Here is a 19,541-nt window from a genome sequence, read left to right as displayed (position 1 = left end):
ATGTAAAATTTAATGATTTCTTAATCCGTGTGCACAATTCTAAACACTTATTCAGAAACCGAGAATGTAATAACAATCAATGTTCTGTTATAACGCTATGAATCACATACATACCTTTACAATAATTTTGTTTTTGACTTTGTTTCTAACAAATTCACACAAACCTGGTTTGGTCTACACACATTGTACACAACATCATACAGTCCACTAAGGTTCAGTATATGATACTGCAGCTTTGATCACAAACAGAATCACACTCGTCTAAACAAACCGTCACCAGAACCACCACTAGGAGGCAACCCAACCGCACGTGTGTAGTAAGGAGTCGAATACATTTCTCTACTAGGCAGAACTGAGCTTCGAGTAAGTGTCATGGGAGTATATGTACTTCCTCGTCTATCTAAGTTGAAGCTACTTGAGGATGATAGTTGGTGGCTACTTCCAAAACCAGAGATGACAATGCCTGAAACACTTGGTGTGGTCGCTTTACAACGTCTTGATTCTTGGGTGTCTGCCCTGAACCCTGCATATAGTTTTGGTCCACCAATGTATGGAGTGGTCAAAGGACGCTCATCCATTGACAAAGGAGGACTGGTGTCAGGTGTATGGCTAATCAGAGCTCTCTGAGAACTCGAAGGGCAAGCTAGAAAGCTGTTCATCGTTGATGCATCAGGTGAAAAAACAGTTGGTACTCGAAAAAGTCCAGCACAGCCAACAGGAAACTCTACCATGGAGGAGCCAAGGTTGGAAGCAGGGAGAGATGATTCGGAACCAGATGCTGCCTCTATAGGTAGTGCGTATGTGTTCATATACGAACCTGGCGATGAAGGATATGAGCTTTCAGGTTTTCTGATGACTTTCTCTTGCAGAGACAGCTTAGCTTGCTTTAGCGCAGTGAGCACCGTCTCACATGTATCAGTAGACTTCTCTTTCGCCACTGGAACTAATAGATAATCTAATTTCTGGATGGTAGTGGCGTTACTGCAAAAGGAACTGCCTCTAGAGTTTGGCTGAATAGTTGATGAAGAGATACCTTTAGAGCTCTGTGAATGAGAAGACTCAGTTTTAGGACTCTCAGCTATATGTTTTCCTTTGTCTCCTTCTATAGATTTGGATCCACAACTTTTGCAGCACTTATCAGATGATGATGTTACTGAATCATCAGGCGAACCATGCGACAAAGCTTCAAATGATTCCCTATGGTCAACACACTTTGTATCAAGGAGTGAAGGTACAACTACTACCGTGGAACCTTCTTGTGCTTTTTCTCCATTGCTTTCATCTGTCACATCTGAATGGTTCCCTACGTCACACAAATCCTGCAAAAGATTAGAGAAGAAGATAAAAAGATATTAACATCTCTCAGAACTCTGTAGAGGTATAACCTGTGAGCTCTGAGACACAAAAAAGGCATAACATACCAAAGCAGATGATTTATTATCTGTGAACTCTTTCTCCCACTGCTTTTGAGTCTCTTCCATATCTTCAAAAGATCCGATAACTTGTGCACGTTTTGCTAACGCTCTCTCTAAGTTGACGTCCATGCTGTCTCTCTTCTCTAACACCCTCTGCAAGCTTTCGTCTCTCTTCATTGCATCAACATCAACCACAGTTCTGGACGCCTCTTCGCTCGCTTCAGTGCCATCATGAAGATCAACAACTGCGTTTCCATTTCCCTTATGATGATCTTCAGACACAGTTCTGGAAGGTTAAAGAAATGTATTAAGCAAGTTTTACAATAGCTTTTGTTTTTTTTTAACCAAAGAGATTCTCTCATCAGACCTTGTTTCGCTGCGTTTTATTTGTCTACAAGACCTTCCTTGGCGGTGTCTTGGACGCCAAATATAAGCAGAGTCGAAACCTCTCTGTCTCCTATCACGCGGTTCCTTGGCTTTGTCTGAAGAAGCTGCTGCTGCTTCTCTCCTGCGTCCTTTCCAGGACAGACTTTTGCCAGAACTCGTCTGAGAGTAGCTCTCTTGATCAGAGCTTGAATCATAACCGTCAGAGACATCATCATTAAACCCATTTTCTGCAAGGATGGCAAGGACATCAGCAGTTGCTTGTTCTGCCTTCTTTCTCTGTAAAGACACAATCTTGAGCTGTTCCTCCAGCTCTGCTACCTAAAAGATCACAAACAACATGACTTAGGACATAAAAGAAGACTATGAATGAATCAAATACAGGAAATAAGGAAAAAGAGACAATACTTTATCAGCGAGTCCATCAAGTTTAGCTCTTGCGCTCTTGGAAACAGCTCTTTCGGCAAGTAAACGCGCACGGAGAAACTCAATTGTCACTGTAGTAGGATCTTGTTCGTCTGAATCATTACACCTGATCAAATGAGGTGCAGATCAATCAGGTTTCTTGAAATGTGATTCGGTTTGCAGAAGATTCAAGGTCAAACTATGGAAAGCGGTAAGTAAAGACCCAAAACAGAGACGATTGAATTTGGAAAAAAAAAGAAAAGAAAAACAGACAGAACAGAACTAGTATTACCGATGAGGATGATCCAAGTTGTCCTGATGCGCCATCACGAAGATCCAAAGATCTGTTTTAGTTTCCAAGACTTGTCTGAAAATAACTTTATGCTGCGTAGAGCCTGAAGTCGTCTCTCTCTCTCTCTCCCTGTTTAATAAATTAACTTGAGGGAGTCAACAATGAAAGGTTTTAAATTTCTACCCTGTTAAAGTATGTTTCTATGTTCTCATTGGCTCTAAATGATAAAATAACTAATAAAGATGACGATAGCTAGTCAATATATATAAAGTAAGGTTCTTTCTCTCCTGCTGACACGTAGGATGACATGTCACTAATTCGTCTTCTGTCGTCGTGCCATGTGTCCATTTTACAAAACTCAGTAATTCATTAACTTGGCAATCAGATGGACTTTGTTTAAAGATTGAGCTTAATTTCATTATTTGTTTTCGGCCCAGCGACCACCTGCGCAAACCCTAATCTGTGGTGATGAACATGGAGACGGTGCCGATCGAGTGTCCTACAAAATATATAGCCCCATAAAATATAATTCATATAGTATTATTTATTCTAACATAATTAGATACACATAAATATAATAGTGATAGTTAAAAAACCAAATAACAAAATTATACATCCATAATATTGTTAGGTTAAAATGTATTCTTCGCATAATCTGATGTAAGGAAATGTATATTAATTTATACTCACTATTAAGATTTAATACATAATATATTCAGAAAAATATAAAAATGAGTAAGAGATCCGTAAGATTTTTTTTATGGGATCCTACTCATTGATTCAAATTAATACATAATTCTACACAAACAGTAAATATATATATATATACAAATAACATGGTTTATTTAGTCTCTACATACAATAACATGTAAAAAAAATCAAATTAATATGTAAAGTTTCATATATAAGAATATATATTAAACCTATAATATAATTTTTTAAATTATTTAAAATTTACATCCCGCCCGTAGGGCGGGTCTACTCTAGTTTATTGCATAATCACAAGTTTTCTAGCGTAATATACTAACCTTGTCCCAAATGATTTTCCCGATCATTCCATGACTCATCCGTGAAACATTAACTTCCTGGTATGGAAGGTAAACTTATCTCCTCTGTTTCTCTCGATTGTCTAAATCCCAATATCCCTAAAAAAAACAATAAGAGCATCTTCAACCTCACTCCATATTTTTTGTTTATCACTTCATTTTCCACTCTATTGTTAACTTCATCTCTCAATTTGGATTAAATTATGAAGTGGGGTTGGAGATGCCATAAGGCAGACTGAATGTTTCATCAGATCTATTCAAAGTCAAAATGATTATAGTTTCATATTCCCTCCTTTTTATTATAGGTGTCACTTTAACATTTTAACCAAAATTAAAAAAATTGTATAATAGACTAATATATTCATATTTAATATATGATTAATTAAATGAAAATATTTAAATAAAAATCTATTAGTTATTCAAAATAGTAAAAAATAGATTTAATGTACAAAACTATAATAAAACAGTAGAATTATATTTATTCTAAAATAAAATAAAAAGCTAAAGTGATATTTATTATGAAATAGAGAAAATATGAGTTTTGATACTACATGTGCATAATTTTTTGATTTGAAACGAGTATCTTGAAAAGGACAAACAATAAAATCAATTTGATATTAGATTACACAGATGCACAATTCATTAAAATATAATAATAAATTATATATCAAAATGTAATTACATTAATATTTTAAAATAATAATTAACTATGTGTTTTACCCGCACCTGCGGATATAATTTTTTTATGAATACTTACTAATCCATATCTTATTAATTCAAAAATCACCATAAGAAATGATTATTTATGGTTTTAGAAAATTAAATTAAACATCAAATTATTTATATGTGAAAAAACCTTTCTATCAAAACATATATGCTTATTATTGTGTTTAAATTTAAAAAACACTTACATATTAAACATATTTTATTGCTTGATTATTGTTTAACAATAAAATGTATTATATATTAATTTTTTAAATTTTACATTCAAAGATATTATTTTCAGATAATAACACAATTTATCTAAGATAAATCTTACTTTCTAAAATATACTTTTGACAATTTATTATATGAAATTATAATTAATTATCTAATATAACAGATAAATCTAATATTAGTAATATAAAATTCGATTTTTGAAATAATTCGTTTTTAATTGTATAATAAATTTAATATGAAAATTCATTAAGGATAATATTGATACTAATCACTCTAATTTTTAACGTGAGATTTTATGATAGGAAATACTATTTTCAGATTTTAATGCAGTAAATCTAAGAATTATCTTACTTTTTTGAATATATTTTCTGACAGTTTATTATATTAAATTATAGTTAATTATCTAATGTAAGATATAAATATAATATTAGTAAAATAAAATTTGTTTCTAATTATATATAAAAATTTATTAGAGGTAGTATGAATATTAACCACTCTCACTTTTAACGTGAGAACTCCGTTTCGAAAAATCACTTCGCAAATAATAGTATAATATAAATAAATTATATAACTTTTTCATAAGTGATACTATATATGAATTTGGACCGACACGTGACAACTGATACACTAAAATTGTGTCTTTCCTACTGCAAGCAAACAATGTTGATTGTAGTACTTAAGATTCAATCCAGAGGACCAGCTTACACTTTATTTCTATGGGATCAAAATTAAGCTAAGACAATATGGGGTTTTGTTTGATTTGGTAACATGCAAAATAAATAAGCAAGTAAAATATATAAATGAGAATTTAATTTAAAGAGAAGCCAGCCTAGGGTTACTTTCATCGGGTGTTTATACTTGTGAGCTAAACAATTATTCAAGTGTTAATAAGAACAGTCTAGAACTCGGATCACTCAAGTAGAACAGTCCACTGTCGTGGTACTGCTCCCTATGCTGATTGATCTCACCGTCTAACTGTCGTTGAGGTGAGAAGCGACAACAAGCAATAGAGATCAAGTCCGATAGGTTCACAGAACACCCTAATATCTACTTTCACTGATTAGGGATGCAATGCTCATTTTAAAACAGATCTAGCAACCTAAGCACTTTTGATGATCAGATTAAACCTATGATCTAACATTAAGCGGCCAGTTTAATGCAAGCAGTAAGAATGGTTATGAATAAAGAAAATCGAGTGATTCACTTATCTATGTTTAGCTCACGAAATCAACACCCTAGAACCCTAGACAAGCTAGCCGACTACTCAGCCATGAACAGAGAAAACACAGAGTTCATAGATGAATAATACTGCATAAATATAACATAAACAAAGAGAGGGTTCAGGATGATCTTCTCTAAAACGAGAGAGAGAGAGAGATCTTTCTCCCTTTACAAGGTATGAAAATCACAAAGTAAGTCTCCAATGGTTTCTTCTATGAAAAGAAGCGTAGAATGATAATGAGAAAACAGAAAATATGATATATCAAAGCCACATGCGGCTGGGAGAGAAAAAGAGGATAATTAGGGCAAATCCCGAAATAATAGTGGTTTCCATAAAAATCTCTGCCGCTGGAACAATCACTCGGGTTGTTCCGCTCGATCAGGAACAATCATCAAACTGTTCTGCGTGAAAATCACCAAACTACACTGTTTTCTGCCTCTTTTGTTCCAGCAGGTCCATCTCCCATCCAGTGCAATTCCAGACCTGTAACGACTCGAAAAAGACTAGAAAGACTCGACAAAGACTTGAAAACCAATTAGAAAACATATATACAATGATGTATAAAACACCATATATCAACAACATATGACTAGTTTTCCGTAACAGTTTTTATTATTTCAGTATGTTTTATTATTATTTGTAAAGTTGCATTCAAAAGAAAAAAATGTAATTTTTAATCAATGTATAAGATTGTGAAAATTATTTTAATTTAAATATATTGATCAAAATATATGAACTAAAATGAAATTTTATTTACATTTATAAATGTATAGACTAATAAAGATTTCAGTTAGGCCTGGGTGCTGGGGTCGGATTCGGGCCGGTTCCTTTCGGATCCGGGTCTTTCGACTCTTAATCATTTGGATCCAATAGGTATTTCTAAATATTTGGTCCGGGTGCGGATCAGTTATTCTCGGGTCCGGATTGTTTCAGATTTATAATTAAAATACTTATAAAATACCCATAAATTTTTGGTCCGTCTTGGATCCGGGTCGAGTTTGGGTATTTAGGATCTAAAAAGACAAGAAATATGCAAATTTCATCGAATTTAGTCAAAATATGTCATGTATATCTAAAATTTTACAAAATAACTTAAAAGATACTATTAAAATATTCAAATTCTAAATTTTACATTAAAATTTTTATATTACTTGAAAATGTTACAAAATAATAAAAAAGATTGTTAACTATAAGATATTTCAACTAAATCATAAAATAAAATATATAAAATAGTAAACAACAAAACATAGTTTCGGATCTTCATGTTTTTAAGCCGGTATGAATCGGTTCTTATCGTGTCGAATCTATTCAAGTCGGTTCTTTTTAGGTTTGGGTCTATTCAGATCGGTTTTTTTTGGTTTCGGTTCTTTCGGGTAGAAAACATTTGGACTCAAAAGGTATTTACAAATTATTAGAACGATTCCAGTTCGCGTATTATGAGATCGATTCTGGTTCGGGTTTCGGGTCCAGGCTAAAATGCCCAAGCCTAATTTAAGTTATAGTATTATTACTCTATAAAATAATGTATTTTTGTATAGTGTTAAAAATTGTTTGGATTTTCATATTACTGGTTTTAACTTTTAATGTATAAAGACTAGATTTTGACACTCACTTTCAAAAGCGCGGATTTGGTTTTGAGTGAAATGTTAGTTGGTATTGAGTACTATTTTTTGTTAATTTTGATTTACAGATTTATGTTAAAAATTGATATTCTGTGTTTTTATATCCGACTCGGATCCTCGGTTAAACTGGTAAATCCGGTGATCAGGATATATTCCGGTTCAAATTTAGTGAAAATTCGTTAATTAAAGATCTGATAAAATCCGATAAATTTAAAATATTATCACCAAATGTGACATAATCATGGTTAACCCTTTAAAAATCAAGAGAAAACTAATAATATTTTTTAAATTTTTTTATACTTTTAAATTATACATAAAATTGAAAAAAACTATTAGATTTGTGTTTTTGTAGTTTGATTAAATTTTACTATTTAAAAATGATATTAGAAAAACAAAATCTATTTATATGATAATATTAGTTTATTTTGTTATTTATATTTTTGAGGAATAAGTTAAAAGATGTCGAAAATATTTCAAAATATAATTTATTGTACATTGCATTAAATGAAATCAGATATGGAAGATCTTAATTAATACATAGCTGATCGAGATATTTATTTAGTTTTATTTCTTTGAATCTTACCTTATTTAAGTTAAATTTAAGGGTATGTAGTTAATCTATCTTATTAAAACAGAAACATTCTGTTGGACCTAACATTTATTTTGTAAGTTTTTAAATTAAATACACCTTTATACTTTATAGTTAAACCTACATTAAATCATTAATGTTCCTTTCTTTATATTACTATCCATATTTCCAAACAATATACTTATTTCTTTATACTACTATCAATGTTTCCAAACAATATATTTTATATACTACTATCAATGTTTCCAAACAATACAATAATTAATCTTAGTTATTTTATATCCATCATTTTCTCTTTAAAATTTTGTAGAAACGTCATAATTTCAGAAATTACAAAATAATGAACTTTAAAATTTGGATTATAAGATTACAAATTATGAAACTATTACAATTTCAATCAAATTAGATTACATATCGGTCATCTATCAGTTCAATCGGTTAGTCTTGGGTTTTAGTGACTTTTTAATATGAATATTTTTAAAAACTAAATTGAATTGTTAGATCTCCGGATAAACCGGTATAATCACAATCGGGTTGAATTTAAAAACACTGATTTAAATACATACTCTTTAAAAGTTAACAAAATATTTGTTAAGTTATTAGTGAAATTTTTCATCGTAAAATATTCCGCGCTTCCAAAGCGCGGATCAAGATCTAGTAATATTTTATTTTAGAAAACATTGTATAAGATGTAGTTTAAAAAGGTATTTTATCTAAGATCAAGTTGGGTCCGTATATTGCATTAAAATCATTATTTATATAATATATATGAGAGTTCTACACATATATTTTCATGGACATAACATCTTCAATCAAGACTCTAAATTAAGTGGGATGATTAGTTTTGAGTACTGTGTGTGAGATTGTACGTCTTTGTCTTTAGGGATGATTGGTTGAACTTTAACTTTAATTTTTTTTTACAATTAAATAAATTATAAATCATGTTTTATGTAGTTTTTCAAGTTAAAGTAAAAAAAAAATTGTTGTAGAAGTCTGATTTTCTAAAACAAAAAAAATACAGATATAGGAATATCGTTTCTTTTTATTTTCTTTCTCATTTAATTTCTATAATTATAATAAGTACAATTACATCAAAAAGATTTACAAACTAAATTCTACAATTAATTCTCTACAAGTCTACAACTACAATCTAACCAATCGCCCCTTTATACTTTAAATCTAAAGTATCTTTCTATGTCTCTTCTGAACTACTCTAAATATGTTGTAGAAACATGCTATTTCTTTGCCTTAAAAATCAACTTCACTATTTTAAAACAATATGTTACAAATATTACAATCATAATAAATATATAATGAATTTATCTTTCCATACATAAATATAATTTTTATATCGTAATTTATCCTATAAATATATCCAAAAAATTATTTTCAGGTTAACTTAATGAGAAATACTCAAAGACAACACTAAAAAGGCTTCTATCAAAATATATATTCTAAGAATTAAAATGACCAAAATATTTTATTAAAAAGGTAAATATACATTTATACCTCTAAAGCTAACTAATATAGACGTTAAGGTTTAGAGTTAAGAGGTGAGTTTTGGACTAGAGTTAAAAAATTTATAAAATAAAAGAATAATTATTAAAATTTAAAAATACAGTAAAAATATTTTCAAAAAAATTCAGAAATTCTTTTTAGTAAAAATTCGAGTTTGAAAACATATAATTCGAAACTATAACTTTTATTCTATTTTTTTTTTTTATTCGTATTTATATATCTAGAATATAGAGGATATTTATTTATTAAATAAAACATTTTAGTCATATTTATCTTTAATGTCTGTTTTGTGACAAAAACTTGAAAATTGTTTATTTAAGAGAATTACCCTAACTTAGTTTATGTTGAAGACTTCTATACAATAATGATAATGTTCAATAAAATTTGATTAAATATTTTGATATTTTTGTTTTATTTTAAAATAATAGAATAACTAATATATATATATATATATATATATATATATATATATATATATATATATATATATATATATGGTAAAACATAAATATTTTAAAATTTTCAAAATAAAGATATTTAAATTTGTTAAAAATATAATATATATTTATGAAATTGCTGACAACCCACCAAATATTTTTTTGAGTAGAGAACTTAATGTACTTGTTTGGATTGGCTATTGAGAGACATATGCGTAGGCATTCCGGGTATCGGTTCGGTTCGGTTTGGGTATTTTGGGTTTCGGGTAGTGTGGATATGGGGTTAGAGGATCCACTGAGTACTTAACTTTTTTCGGTTCAGATAGTTTCGGGTTCGGTTCGGATAGTAAAACTAGGAACCAGAATATACCCGAAATAATTTTGGTTCTCATTTGGTTCTGGTTCGGATTCGGATAGTTCGAGTAGTTTGGATAAAATATTAGTTATTTTTTATTTTTATTTTATTTTTTATTTTAGGATAAACTATCAAATAATTATGATGATTTAGATAAAAGTTTTTGAAAATTTTAGATTATTTTGGATATTTCGGATAAGATTATCCGGATACTTTTCGATAATTCGGGTAATTCATATATTTTATAATAATGTAGTTATCTTCAAATATTTTTAGATTCGTTTAAGAAAACTTTTAGTTATAAATATATATTTAGTTATGTTATATGTATATATAATTAATATTTTTATATATTCGGATACATGTTCGGTTTTTGGTTTGGTTCCGGTTCAGTTCGGTTATTTCGAATATAGAAATATAGGAACTATGCGGATATTTGAAGGTCCTCGGTTCGATTTGGGTTCAGATATTTCAGTTCGGTTTCGGTTTGGTTCTTCGGTTTTTTTCGCCGAGGCAGAGACAGTCTTGGGGGATATACAATGGTAGAAGAGTAATTAAGCAAAAATAATAAAAAAATATTTATTTTCTTTCTCACATGATTTACTTTTCATTATTTTAAAATAATATAATCGCGGACGCCAAAAAATATTATGGAATACAGTTTACTTAGCGACTTTAGGTTACAAGGGATTTTTCTCTTTCATTCTTTTCTCTCTCTCTCTCTCTCTCTCCACAATTGTTTATCTCATCTCATCTTCTTGCTGGAGCTAATTGGAAGAGAGAATCAATCAATCAATCTCTCCTGCTAAAATCCCCAATTACTCTTACGACCCGAAATTAAAGCAACCTTTCTTTCTATCTTTAGCTTTTTTCTTCCTCATCACGGTGGAATCTCCCTTCTCTTTTTATTATCTCACTAGTGATTACACCTCGGGGCCCTCCTTCCAGGTTTCTCTTCCTTCCCCCCCTTCTCTTTCTCACGAAACCCTAATTTCTAACTCCGATTTGTTTATTGATTTGATTTGAAGCTCCCATCTGGTCGATTGGTTGTGGATAAATTGATGCCGCCGCAGGACCACTCGTCTTGGGATCGGAAGGATCTTCTGAGGCAGAGGAAGCACGAGAGACCCTCCGAGCCTCCTTTCGATCCCCCTCCTTTCAGGTGGAGGGACTCTTCTTCTTCCTCCTCTTCTCACCGTGATTTTAACTCCCGGTGGGGAGGATCTTCTGACTTCCGCAGGCCTTCTTCTTGTAAGATACCTTATCTTATCATCTTCTCGCTTATTATAGGTTTGGTTGCAAGAGGATTTTGTTTTGTTACAATTGAATTTGTATTCTCTGATTAGGAATCTGAAAAAGGATACAACTTTTGCTCCTGAATCATTATCCTACATGACGTAGATATCTCCAGAATCGTCGATTGTTGTTTGTTTTAGCTTGATATCTTGTAGATTTGGATGGCACTAAGGTCTTATTTTTGTGGGTTTTTTATTACATCTATGGTTTTTTTTTCCTGGTAGATTTGAAACTCCTGTCTGTGGACTACTTGTCTTAATGGAATCTGTTTTAGTCTCCTAGAGTGTTATCACTTGCTGTGCTATTAGGGTTCTTATTTTTGTGGGTTTTTATTACATCTATGGTTTTTTTTTTTTCTGGTAAATTTGAAACTCCTGTCTGGACTACTTGTCTTAATGGAATCTGTTTTAGTCTCCTAGAGTTTTATCACTTGTTGTGCTATGAGGGTTCTGATGTTTTCTTTTTGTTTGAGAAAAGATAACATTTTTAGTTTCAGAAGTTGTATTATATACTTGGACGAAAATAGTTCTTGCGGAGTTTCTGATTTTCATCTTCCTCTTTGTCTTGATTTTTCTTCTTCTGAAGATCATGGGAAGCAGGGCGGAAGGTACCCGTTTGCGGAGGAGAGTAGTCATGGATACACATCTTCTCGGTCCAGTGCTCGGATGTTTGAAAATGACTACTATAGACCATCAGCACCACGTGGAGACTGGCGATACACCAGGAATTGCAGGGATGACAGAGTTCCTTTAAACAACAAGGACTGGAGGTGCAATACGTGGGAGATGAACAACGGATCTTCGAGAGCTTTTGAGAGGCCGTGTGGTGTTAGAAATGGTCGGAGGTCGGTGGAGGACAGACCACCTGCATCAGATTCACATACTTCTGTGGTCAACTCGTGGGAACCATCCAACTCCGCTCAGCAGATGGATATTGAGCTGTGCACCCCGGTTCGGACAGTTAGATTTAAGAACGAGCAGAAATTTTCTGATCAGAGGCAATCACTTCCTTCAGATCCTCATGCTGACGGTCCTGGGTTGTTTGATCGGCCTTCTTCAGTAAACAGTTATGAAAATAAGGAGTGTTCTCCAGCAAAGCAAACCAACGGTTTGATGTACGGTCGAAGGTTAGCTGATGATAATCCTCCAGTCCTCAATGCAGAAATAGAGGGAACCCGGAATCAGATTCTCCTGAAAGAAGATAATAAGTTACATGGAGTTAGTGATTTAGACGGTGTCAGAGAAAATGGGAAGGAGAATTCCCTGGGAGCAACTGGGAAGCTTCCAGTGTGGACCCGTTCCGGGAGTTTTGCGTCTCAGAGTTCAGGTTTTAGTCACTCAAGTAGCTTGAAAAGCTTGGGGGCTGTTGATTCCAGTGATCGAGAACTTAAAATTCTTCCTAAAACTGTTGCCGTGACTCAATCTTCTTCAGGAGACGCTACTGCATGTGCCAAAACTACACTGTCTGAGGAGATGAGTTCTAGAAAGAAGCAACGTCTTGGCTGGGGTGAGGGCCTGGCGAAATACGAGAATAAGAAAGTTGATGTTAACACAACCGAGGATGGAACAGACTTGTTGGAAAACAGTGCAGAGGAACTGCATTCTTTGAACAAAAGTATTGCTGATAAAAGTCCTACAGCAGCCAATGCTCCAGATTATGGTTCCCCTACAACTCCATCCTCTGTAGCTTGCAATTCATCACCAGGTACGGTACATTTTCTTATACATTACTCTGTTTGCTATTTAGAGTTATCTCTATGATTTTACTTGAGCTCTTCTGTCATATACTTGATAACGTAAGCCCTGATTTTCCTTTTCTTCTGCAAGGGTATTGTAACATACCAACCTAATTTTGTTTCTGTTTGTGCAGATAAGTCATCTGCGAAGGGTGCTATTGGTGCTAGTGATGTCAGTAACATGTGCCTTTCACCTAGCCCCGTGTCTAGTATTCACCTTGAACGACTTCCAATCAATATAGAGGAGCTTGATAACATCTCAATGGAGCGAGTTGGCTGTTTGCTCAAGGAATTGCTTGGTACTGATGATCCTGGTACAGGGGATTCGAGTTCCGTCCAGTTGACCTCAATGAACAAATTACTTGCCTGGAAAGGTGATATTTTGAAAGCTGTGGAGATGGCTGAATCTGAAATTGATCTGCTTGAAAGCAAACAAAGGGCGCTAAAGCTTGAAAGTGGGAGACAGTGCCGTGTTGTTAAACACGCTTCCGAGGGAGATGAAAATGTGCAGCAGGAAGCTTCTTGTAATTTGGGTCTCAAGGCAGTAGCTTCCTCTGTGGCTGAAACATTGGTGAGAGATCCTGTTCATCAGGCAGCCAAGGTTCCTTCTGAAATAATTGAAGATAGTTGTCGAGAAGTTAATTCTCTGTGCCATTTTCTTGCCACTGTCGGAAGCAATGAAGATATACTGCCCATACCGTCTACCAAAGCAGATGCTAATCAGGAAACGATTGACCTTTCTTCTGCTGATGATAGCATGGTCTCTGATGAAAAATTGCTCGGTGCTAAGTTATTATCTACCAATAAGACATATGCCTGTGAATCATCTCAAGTATTTAATAAAATGCTTCCGAGAGATTTCAGTTCGTTTGACTACTCAAGATTCCCTGGCATATGTCAAAGGCAGTTTGATTCTCATGTTAAAGAAAAAATTGCGGATAGGATAGAGCTCTTGAGAGCTAGGGAGAAAATTTTGCTCCTTCAGTTTAAAGCGTTTCAGCTCGCATGGAAGAAAGATGTGCGTCAACTAGCTTCTGCAAAGTACCAACCAAAGGCTAACAAAAGAACAGAAGTATTTCCGTATGCAAAAAATGGTGGGCATCTGAAGTTTTCCCAACCTGTACGCCTGAGGCTCTCTTCTTCAGGTAAAGTACTTAAAACTCTTTCTCTCTCTGCTTGTTTTTGTTAGTATTTTAAGCTTTCCTTGGGTTTGTGTTTGTCTTTGTCTTTTTTATCTTGAAACTGTAAGATGCCAGTCTTGTTATGCGGGGTTCTTCAGATTATTTACTGTTTGATTTTTCTTATTCTGAGGTAAATATATGTTCAATTGTAGAAACTTGGGGAGCATGAGTTTTTTAGTGAAAACATCTAGAACTCTTGAGGAATTTTTGGTCAGTGCAATACGTTGTCTGGGGGCCAGAGCTATCAAATAGTGGACGTAGTTTATTTTTTGGAAGCTAAGTTCAAAGTCATTCCATAATAACGAGTTTGTTGTATTGTTAAAGCTAGATTAACTTTTGTTAGATTCTGGGTTTATTCTAATAGTCCCCCCTGTAATATTATTATTAACACCTAGCTTGTATAGCTAGGAGTGTTAGTCCAAAAGATTGCTTTGTAAAACTTTTTGGATTCATCGAATTTTGATATCTAATAGCTGTTTACTCTACACGTGCAGCTTCAAGAAGGGATAGTGTAGCCTCCACGACAGAGCTCGTAGGTTACATGAAAAAGCTACTAAAGAATACCCGTTTAAAGCCTTTTAGAGACATTTTGAGGATGCCTGCGATGATTTTGGATGAGAAAGAAAGGGTGAGGTCGCGGTTTATCTCTAGCAATGGGCTGATTGAAGATCCATGCGACGTTGAGAAGGAAAGAACAATGATTAATCCTTGGACCCCAGAGGAGAAAGAGATTTTCCTTAGTATGCTAGCAATGCATGGGAAGGATTTCAAGAAAATTGCTTCATATCTTACTCAGAAGACAACTGCGGACTGTATCGATTACTACTACAAAAACCACAAGTCAGATTGTTTTGGGAAAATAAAGAAGCAGCGTGGTTATGGTAAAGAAGGGAAACACACCTACATGTTGGCGCCAACAAAAAAGTGGAAACGTGAGATGGGGGCTGCCTCTCTTGATATTTTAGGTGCTGTCTCCATTATTGCAGCAAACGCAGGCAAGGCATCAACCCGGCAGACTTCTTCCAAAAGGATCACCCTTAGAGGTTGTAGCAGTTCTAGTTCGTTGCAGCGCGATGGCAATTACTCTGAAGGGTACTCCCACAGTTTCGATTTCCCTCGTAAGAGAACTCTTGGTGCAGATGTTGTAGCTGTTGGTCCTTTGTCATCAGAGCAGATTAATTCCTGCTTAAGGACTTCCGTGAACTCTAGAGAGGGGTGTATGGATCATCTGAAGTTTGCTCCTGCTGCAAAGAAACCTCGTATATCTCATACTACACATAATGAGAACAGCAATGAAGACGATGACTCATGTTCAGATGAGAGCTGCGGGGAAACGGGACCTATTCATTGGACCGATGCGGAGAGATCTGCCTTTATACAGGGTTTCTCGCAATTTGGCAAGAATTTTGCTTCATTATCGAGGTTCGTCAGGACCAGATCTCCGGATCAGTGTAGGGTTTTCTTTAGCAAGGTTCGGAAATGCCTTGGATTGGAATGTATACAGTCTGGATCTGGAAATGTGAGCACATCCGCAAGTGTTGATAATGCCATTGAGGGTGGTGGAAGCGACTTGGAGGGTCCTTGTGCTACGGAGAGTAACTCTGGCATATGCAATAATGGAGTTAGCGCTACGATTGGTTTGGATACGCATACCTCGCCTGTTAACATGAATCAGGAGAGAGCCAATCATTCAGGCTTTGAAAATGTGGAAGCCGGCCTTAGTAGATCAGAACAAGAGAATGGGCTGGCATTATTGCGTTTGAAAGATGTTACAAATCTCGTCGACGCTGCATCTATCCCGGGTCAAGTTTCGGAACCTTGCAGAGATTTGGTAGACATTAATACTGTTGAGAGCAGCCACTGTCAGGCTGCAGACCAGATTAACAGCAATGATCTACTGTCAAAGGAAATAAATGAAGGTAATTCGACATCTGTCGCTGCAGAGGAAACTAAAAGCAGTGATCAACTGTCAACGGAAATAGATGAAGGTAATTTAACACCCGTCGCTGTATCTTCTGACCCCTTGTATTGTGGGTCACTCGTTCTTCCCAATAATATTGTGGAGAAGGGCTCAGGATGTGAAGGTGCTGCATTGCCTAACCAAAGTTCAAAGATGCAGGATGGAGTGATGCAAGCTGCAAACAGAACCATAAATTCTGGTCTTGAGGCTGAAGCTGCACCTTCAAGTTTCAGATACCTCGAGTGTCTGCACCATGTTCCGATAGAGGAAGACCTTGTAGGCGTCGTCAGTGTACCACAAGGAGATTCCAATTGCCATACAGAGTCCGAGTTACCAAATCCTCTTGTTGTCCAAACAAATAAAATGGGCTGGCAGTTTTCTGAGGTCAATCTGGATTTGGAGAGGGGAAGTCAGGTTTTGGGCCATATCAAAGCTGAGCAGAATGGTCAGTTAAATGCGACTAGCACGGACTCTTGTCAAATTCCGTGGATATCATTCACGCAAGATCCGAGCAGGATAATTCGGTCAAAATCTGATTTGATTGTAAAGGCTCAACGTACAGGTGAAGCTTTCTCACTCAGAAAGTGTACTAGCTCAGCTACTAAGCCTCTGACAGTATTCCAAAAAGATGGAAGATCTGGTCATAGCAGGAGCCATTCATTTAGTCTGTCTAATACTGAGAGGCTCGATAAGAATGGAGATGTGAAACTGTTTGGTACAGTCCTAACCGCTGATGAGAATGGAAGCAAGCAAAAACACAATCCAGGAGGAAGTATCAGGTCATCGTCAACCTTGAGCAGGGACCATGAGACAGGAAATCAGTACATTAATCAGCAACACCTTCAGAATGTTCCTATTACGAGCTATGGTTTTTGGGATGGCAACAGAATCCAAACTGGGCTCACATCATTGCCAGAGTCTGCCAAGTTACTTGCAAGTTACCCCGAAGCACTTACCACGCATCTTGAGCAGCAAGTTGTTAGTACCAAAGATATTCAGCTGGATGCTAGTGGAGTTCTGAGCTTTGGGAAGCATATCGAAGATAGAGCAGAGGTTTCGAGCGGTAAGGATAAAGGTAAGATAGGAGGAGAGATAACTGGTGTAGCAGAAGCAGCCACATGAAACAAAAAAAAAACTTCTTAGGGTCATGATTAGTTTGTTTTGGAGGTTTTGGCATATTCTTTGTTTGTCATCCTATCTGTATCATAATCTCACTTTATTGTCTTTTTTCTTCCTAATTTAGAATGTCAGTCAATATAGGCATTTTTTTTCTTTCTTTTGGTTTAACTTATGTTAGCTGATGTTTGTATTTGTAAGGTTGCTGATAATAACATGGAAAGAGTGCTAAGCTTAGCTCTATGTATGTTCCCTAGAAAGGATAACCTTTAAAGAATCACATGTAATGTTGTCTGGTGGAAGACTAATCCAACTAAACTTGCAGGAGGATATTGTTTTTTGTTCTGATGGCGCCATTACTATTAAAAACTGCACGATGGTAACAAGATGAATACCAGCTGATTTAGATAGCTGGACACTTTAGCTAAGAGGTTCTGATAATTTGATGTGTGGCTTTATCATGATTGAGTTTATCATACCGTACGAGTGTTCAACAGGTTTGGTAGCTGTAGCTCTAGTTGATGTTCATGAAGATGCTATCCACAATCCTCTGGAACAGCTTGACTAGGTTTCCAGTATAATCATGACAGATGCTACAACACTAAGCTATACACCAACTCACAACAGCAGAACAACTTGTTAGCATCGTTATATAAATCACATCACATACTTAAAAGTAGTTAGCTTGATATTGTTTAATTTATAGGGACTACTGATCTCGAGTTATCTAAGAAATCTATTGGCAAATGTGCACGTCTGTACCCATTTTCAGCTTGAGTAGCATCTACAACATCTGGATCAAAGCATTTTGGTAGTCCTCCCGCAACATAACTGAATTCTCTGCACATTGGTCAACATCTCCCGTAACCTATATCTGCTTCTAAGATTTCATGTTTACTGACTTGCCCAGAGATCATGTAAACATAATCACCTCTTTCATATTCATAGATTCACAGTCAAAAAGAAAACTGATGGCAAGCAAAATCTTGTTAGGCAATGACATAAGCAACTCATGTCCTAACACTGCATCTATATGTATATGGCTCGTACAGTAATACCTGCTTGAAGCAACACTAAGGACACCCAGCCAAAATGATTGGTTCACACGCAAGGTAACAACAACTCATCTGGAGGGAGAAATAGGAGAGTAATAGTGCAACTAATAGCTAGTGCTGCTGTTGTCTCTGTTTAGTTAAATAATCAATCATATGGAGGCGTAAACGCGATTATGTCTTTGTGTTTGTGTAATGGACAAAAAAGAAACACACAGGGCCTGCCCGAATTTTCCAAATAAATATATATATCTATATAAAATAATGAGTGTGCTAACAAAGAATGAAGGCTACAACAAGTATTCAACAAGATGATGGAGAAACAAGAAGAAGAAAATAAAAACGAGTGAGAGATGGAAGGTGGAAGAGGAGCGGACATTAATGACATTGTTGTTAGGATGAGAAGGAGTAGGAGAGAATACAAAAGATCTGCAGAGAGGGCAAGTGAGACTGCCACGGAGAAGCCAAGGCTCAATACAATGTACATGGAAGAGATGATTGCATCTCGGGAGATGTGTCACCGCATCTTCATCTTCATAATCCATGAGGCATATTGAACAGCACATCTCTTCCCCCTTCTTCTTTTCCTTGTCCCTGAACATCAAACTGGTTAGGTTGTAACCGTCATCATCATCATCATGCGATCTAGCTTCTCCACACTGCTTCTTCAACTTCCCTAAGGGAATGCACACATATGTGTAGAATACTATGGCTACTGTGTACAAAGACGACTGTGGAAACAACAATGAAATCATTTTTTGTTTTCTTGAGCTTTCTGTTTCTCTACCTCACTCTATCCTTCTATTTATACTGACTACTATAGTCTCTAATTGAATACTATTTTTATGTACTCGAAAGAGCTTTGGGACGGCGCCGACCACACCACGCCCCTTCTATTATTATTTTTATTTGTTTAAGAAAGTCAGCTATTTCCCCAACTTCAAGAAAACGTATGAGGAGTTAATGGTCAACGTACG

The 19,541-nt window shown here is 35.0% G+C and overlaps 4 protein-coding genes across 4 annotated transcripts in view; 2 read left to right on the top strand and 2 right to left on the bottom strand.

The window, feature by feature from the left end:
- Positions 1-19,541, top strand: part of LOC108811802 (uncharacterized) — a 47,815-nt gene that overhangs the window by 1,677 nt on the left and 26,597 nt on the right. The window lies entirely within an intron of this gene.
- Positions 122-2,699, bottom strand: LOC108811796 (uncharacterized). Its single transcript, XM_018583888.2, has 5 exons — positions 2,497-2,699; positions 2,208-2,331; positions 1,783-2,120; positions 1,422-1,701; positions 122-1,319 (listed from the first exon to the last, which is right to left on the bottom strand). The coding sequence occupies exons 1-5, from the start codon at positions 2,529-2,531 to the stop codon at positions 252-254; spliced, it is 1,845 nt and encodes a 614-aa protein (XP_018439390.2). The 5' UTR covers positions 2,532-2,699; the 3' UTR covers positions 122-251.
- LOC108811843 (uncharacterized) lies at positions 10,931-17,755 on the top strand. The gene is made up of 5 exons (XM_018583949.2): positions 10,931-11,172; positions 11,253-11,475; positions 12,106-13,224; positions 13,390-14,400; positions 14,931-17,755. The coding sequence occupies exons 2-5, from the start codon at positions 11,286-11,288 to the stop codon at positions 17,516-17,518; spliced, it is 4,908 nt and encodes a 1,635-aa protein (XP_018439451.1). The 5' UTR covers positions 10,931-11,172; positions 11,253-11,285; the 3' UTR covers positions 17,519-17,755.
- Positions 17,879-19,319, bottom strand: LOC108810983 (RING-H2 finger protein ATL18-like). The gene has a single exon (XM_018583052.2). The coding sequence runs from the start codon at positions 19,317-19,319 to the stop codon at positions 18,855-18,857; it is 465 nt and encodes a 154-aa protein (XP_018438554.1). The 3' UTR covers positions 17,879-18,854.

Source organism: Raphanus sativus, chromosome 6, assembly GCF_000801105.2.
Source record: "Raphanus sativus cultivar WK10039 chromosome 6, ASM80110v3, whole genome shotgun sequence".
NCBI lineage: Eukaryota > Viridiplantae > Streptophyta > Magnoliopsida > Brassicales > Brassicaceae > Raphanus > Raphanus sativus.
The sequence above is the reverse complement of the archived record's forward strand: the minus strand, read 5'-3'. Positions and strand labels throughout refer to the sequence as shown.

Bases quoted from the DNA above. Each gene is read 5' to 3' on its own strand.
- LOC108811796 (XM_018583888.2), bottom strand. From the start codon at position 2,531: ATGGCGCATCAGGACAACTTGGATCATCCTCATCG. The intron at 2,332-2,496 runs GTAATACTAGTT...TCATTTGATCAG, and splicing joins AACTTGGATCATCCTCATCG to GTGTAATGATTCAGACGAAC. The intron at 1,702-1,782 runs GTCTGATGAGAG...TTAACCTTCCAG, and splicing joins ATAAAACGCAGCGAAACAAG to AACTGTGTCTGAAGATCATC.
- LOC108811843 (XM_018583949.2), top strand. From the start codon at position 11,286: ATGCCGCCGCAGGACCACTCGTCTTGGGATCGGAAGGATCTTCTGAGG. The intron at 11,476-12,105 runs GTAAGATACCTT...CTTCTTCTGAAG, and splicing joins CTTCCGCAGGCCTTCTTCTT to ATCATGGGAAGCAGGGCGGA. The intron at 14,401-14,930 runs GTAAAGTACTTA...CTACACGTGCAG, and splicing joins CCTGAGGCTCTCTTCTTCAG to CTTCAAGAAGGGATAGTGTA.
- LOC108810983 (XM_018583052.2), bottom strand. From the start codon at position 19,319: ATGATTTCATTGTTGTTTCCACAGTCGTCTTTGTACACAGTAGCCATA.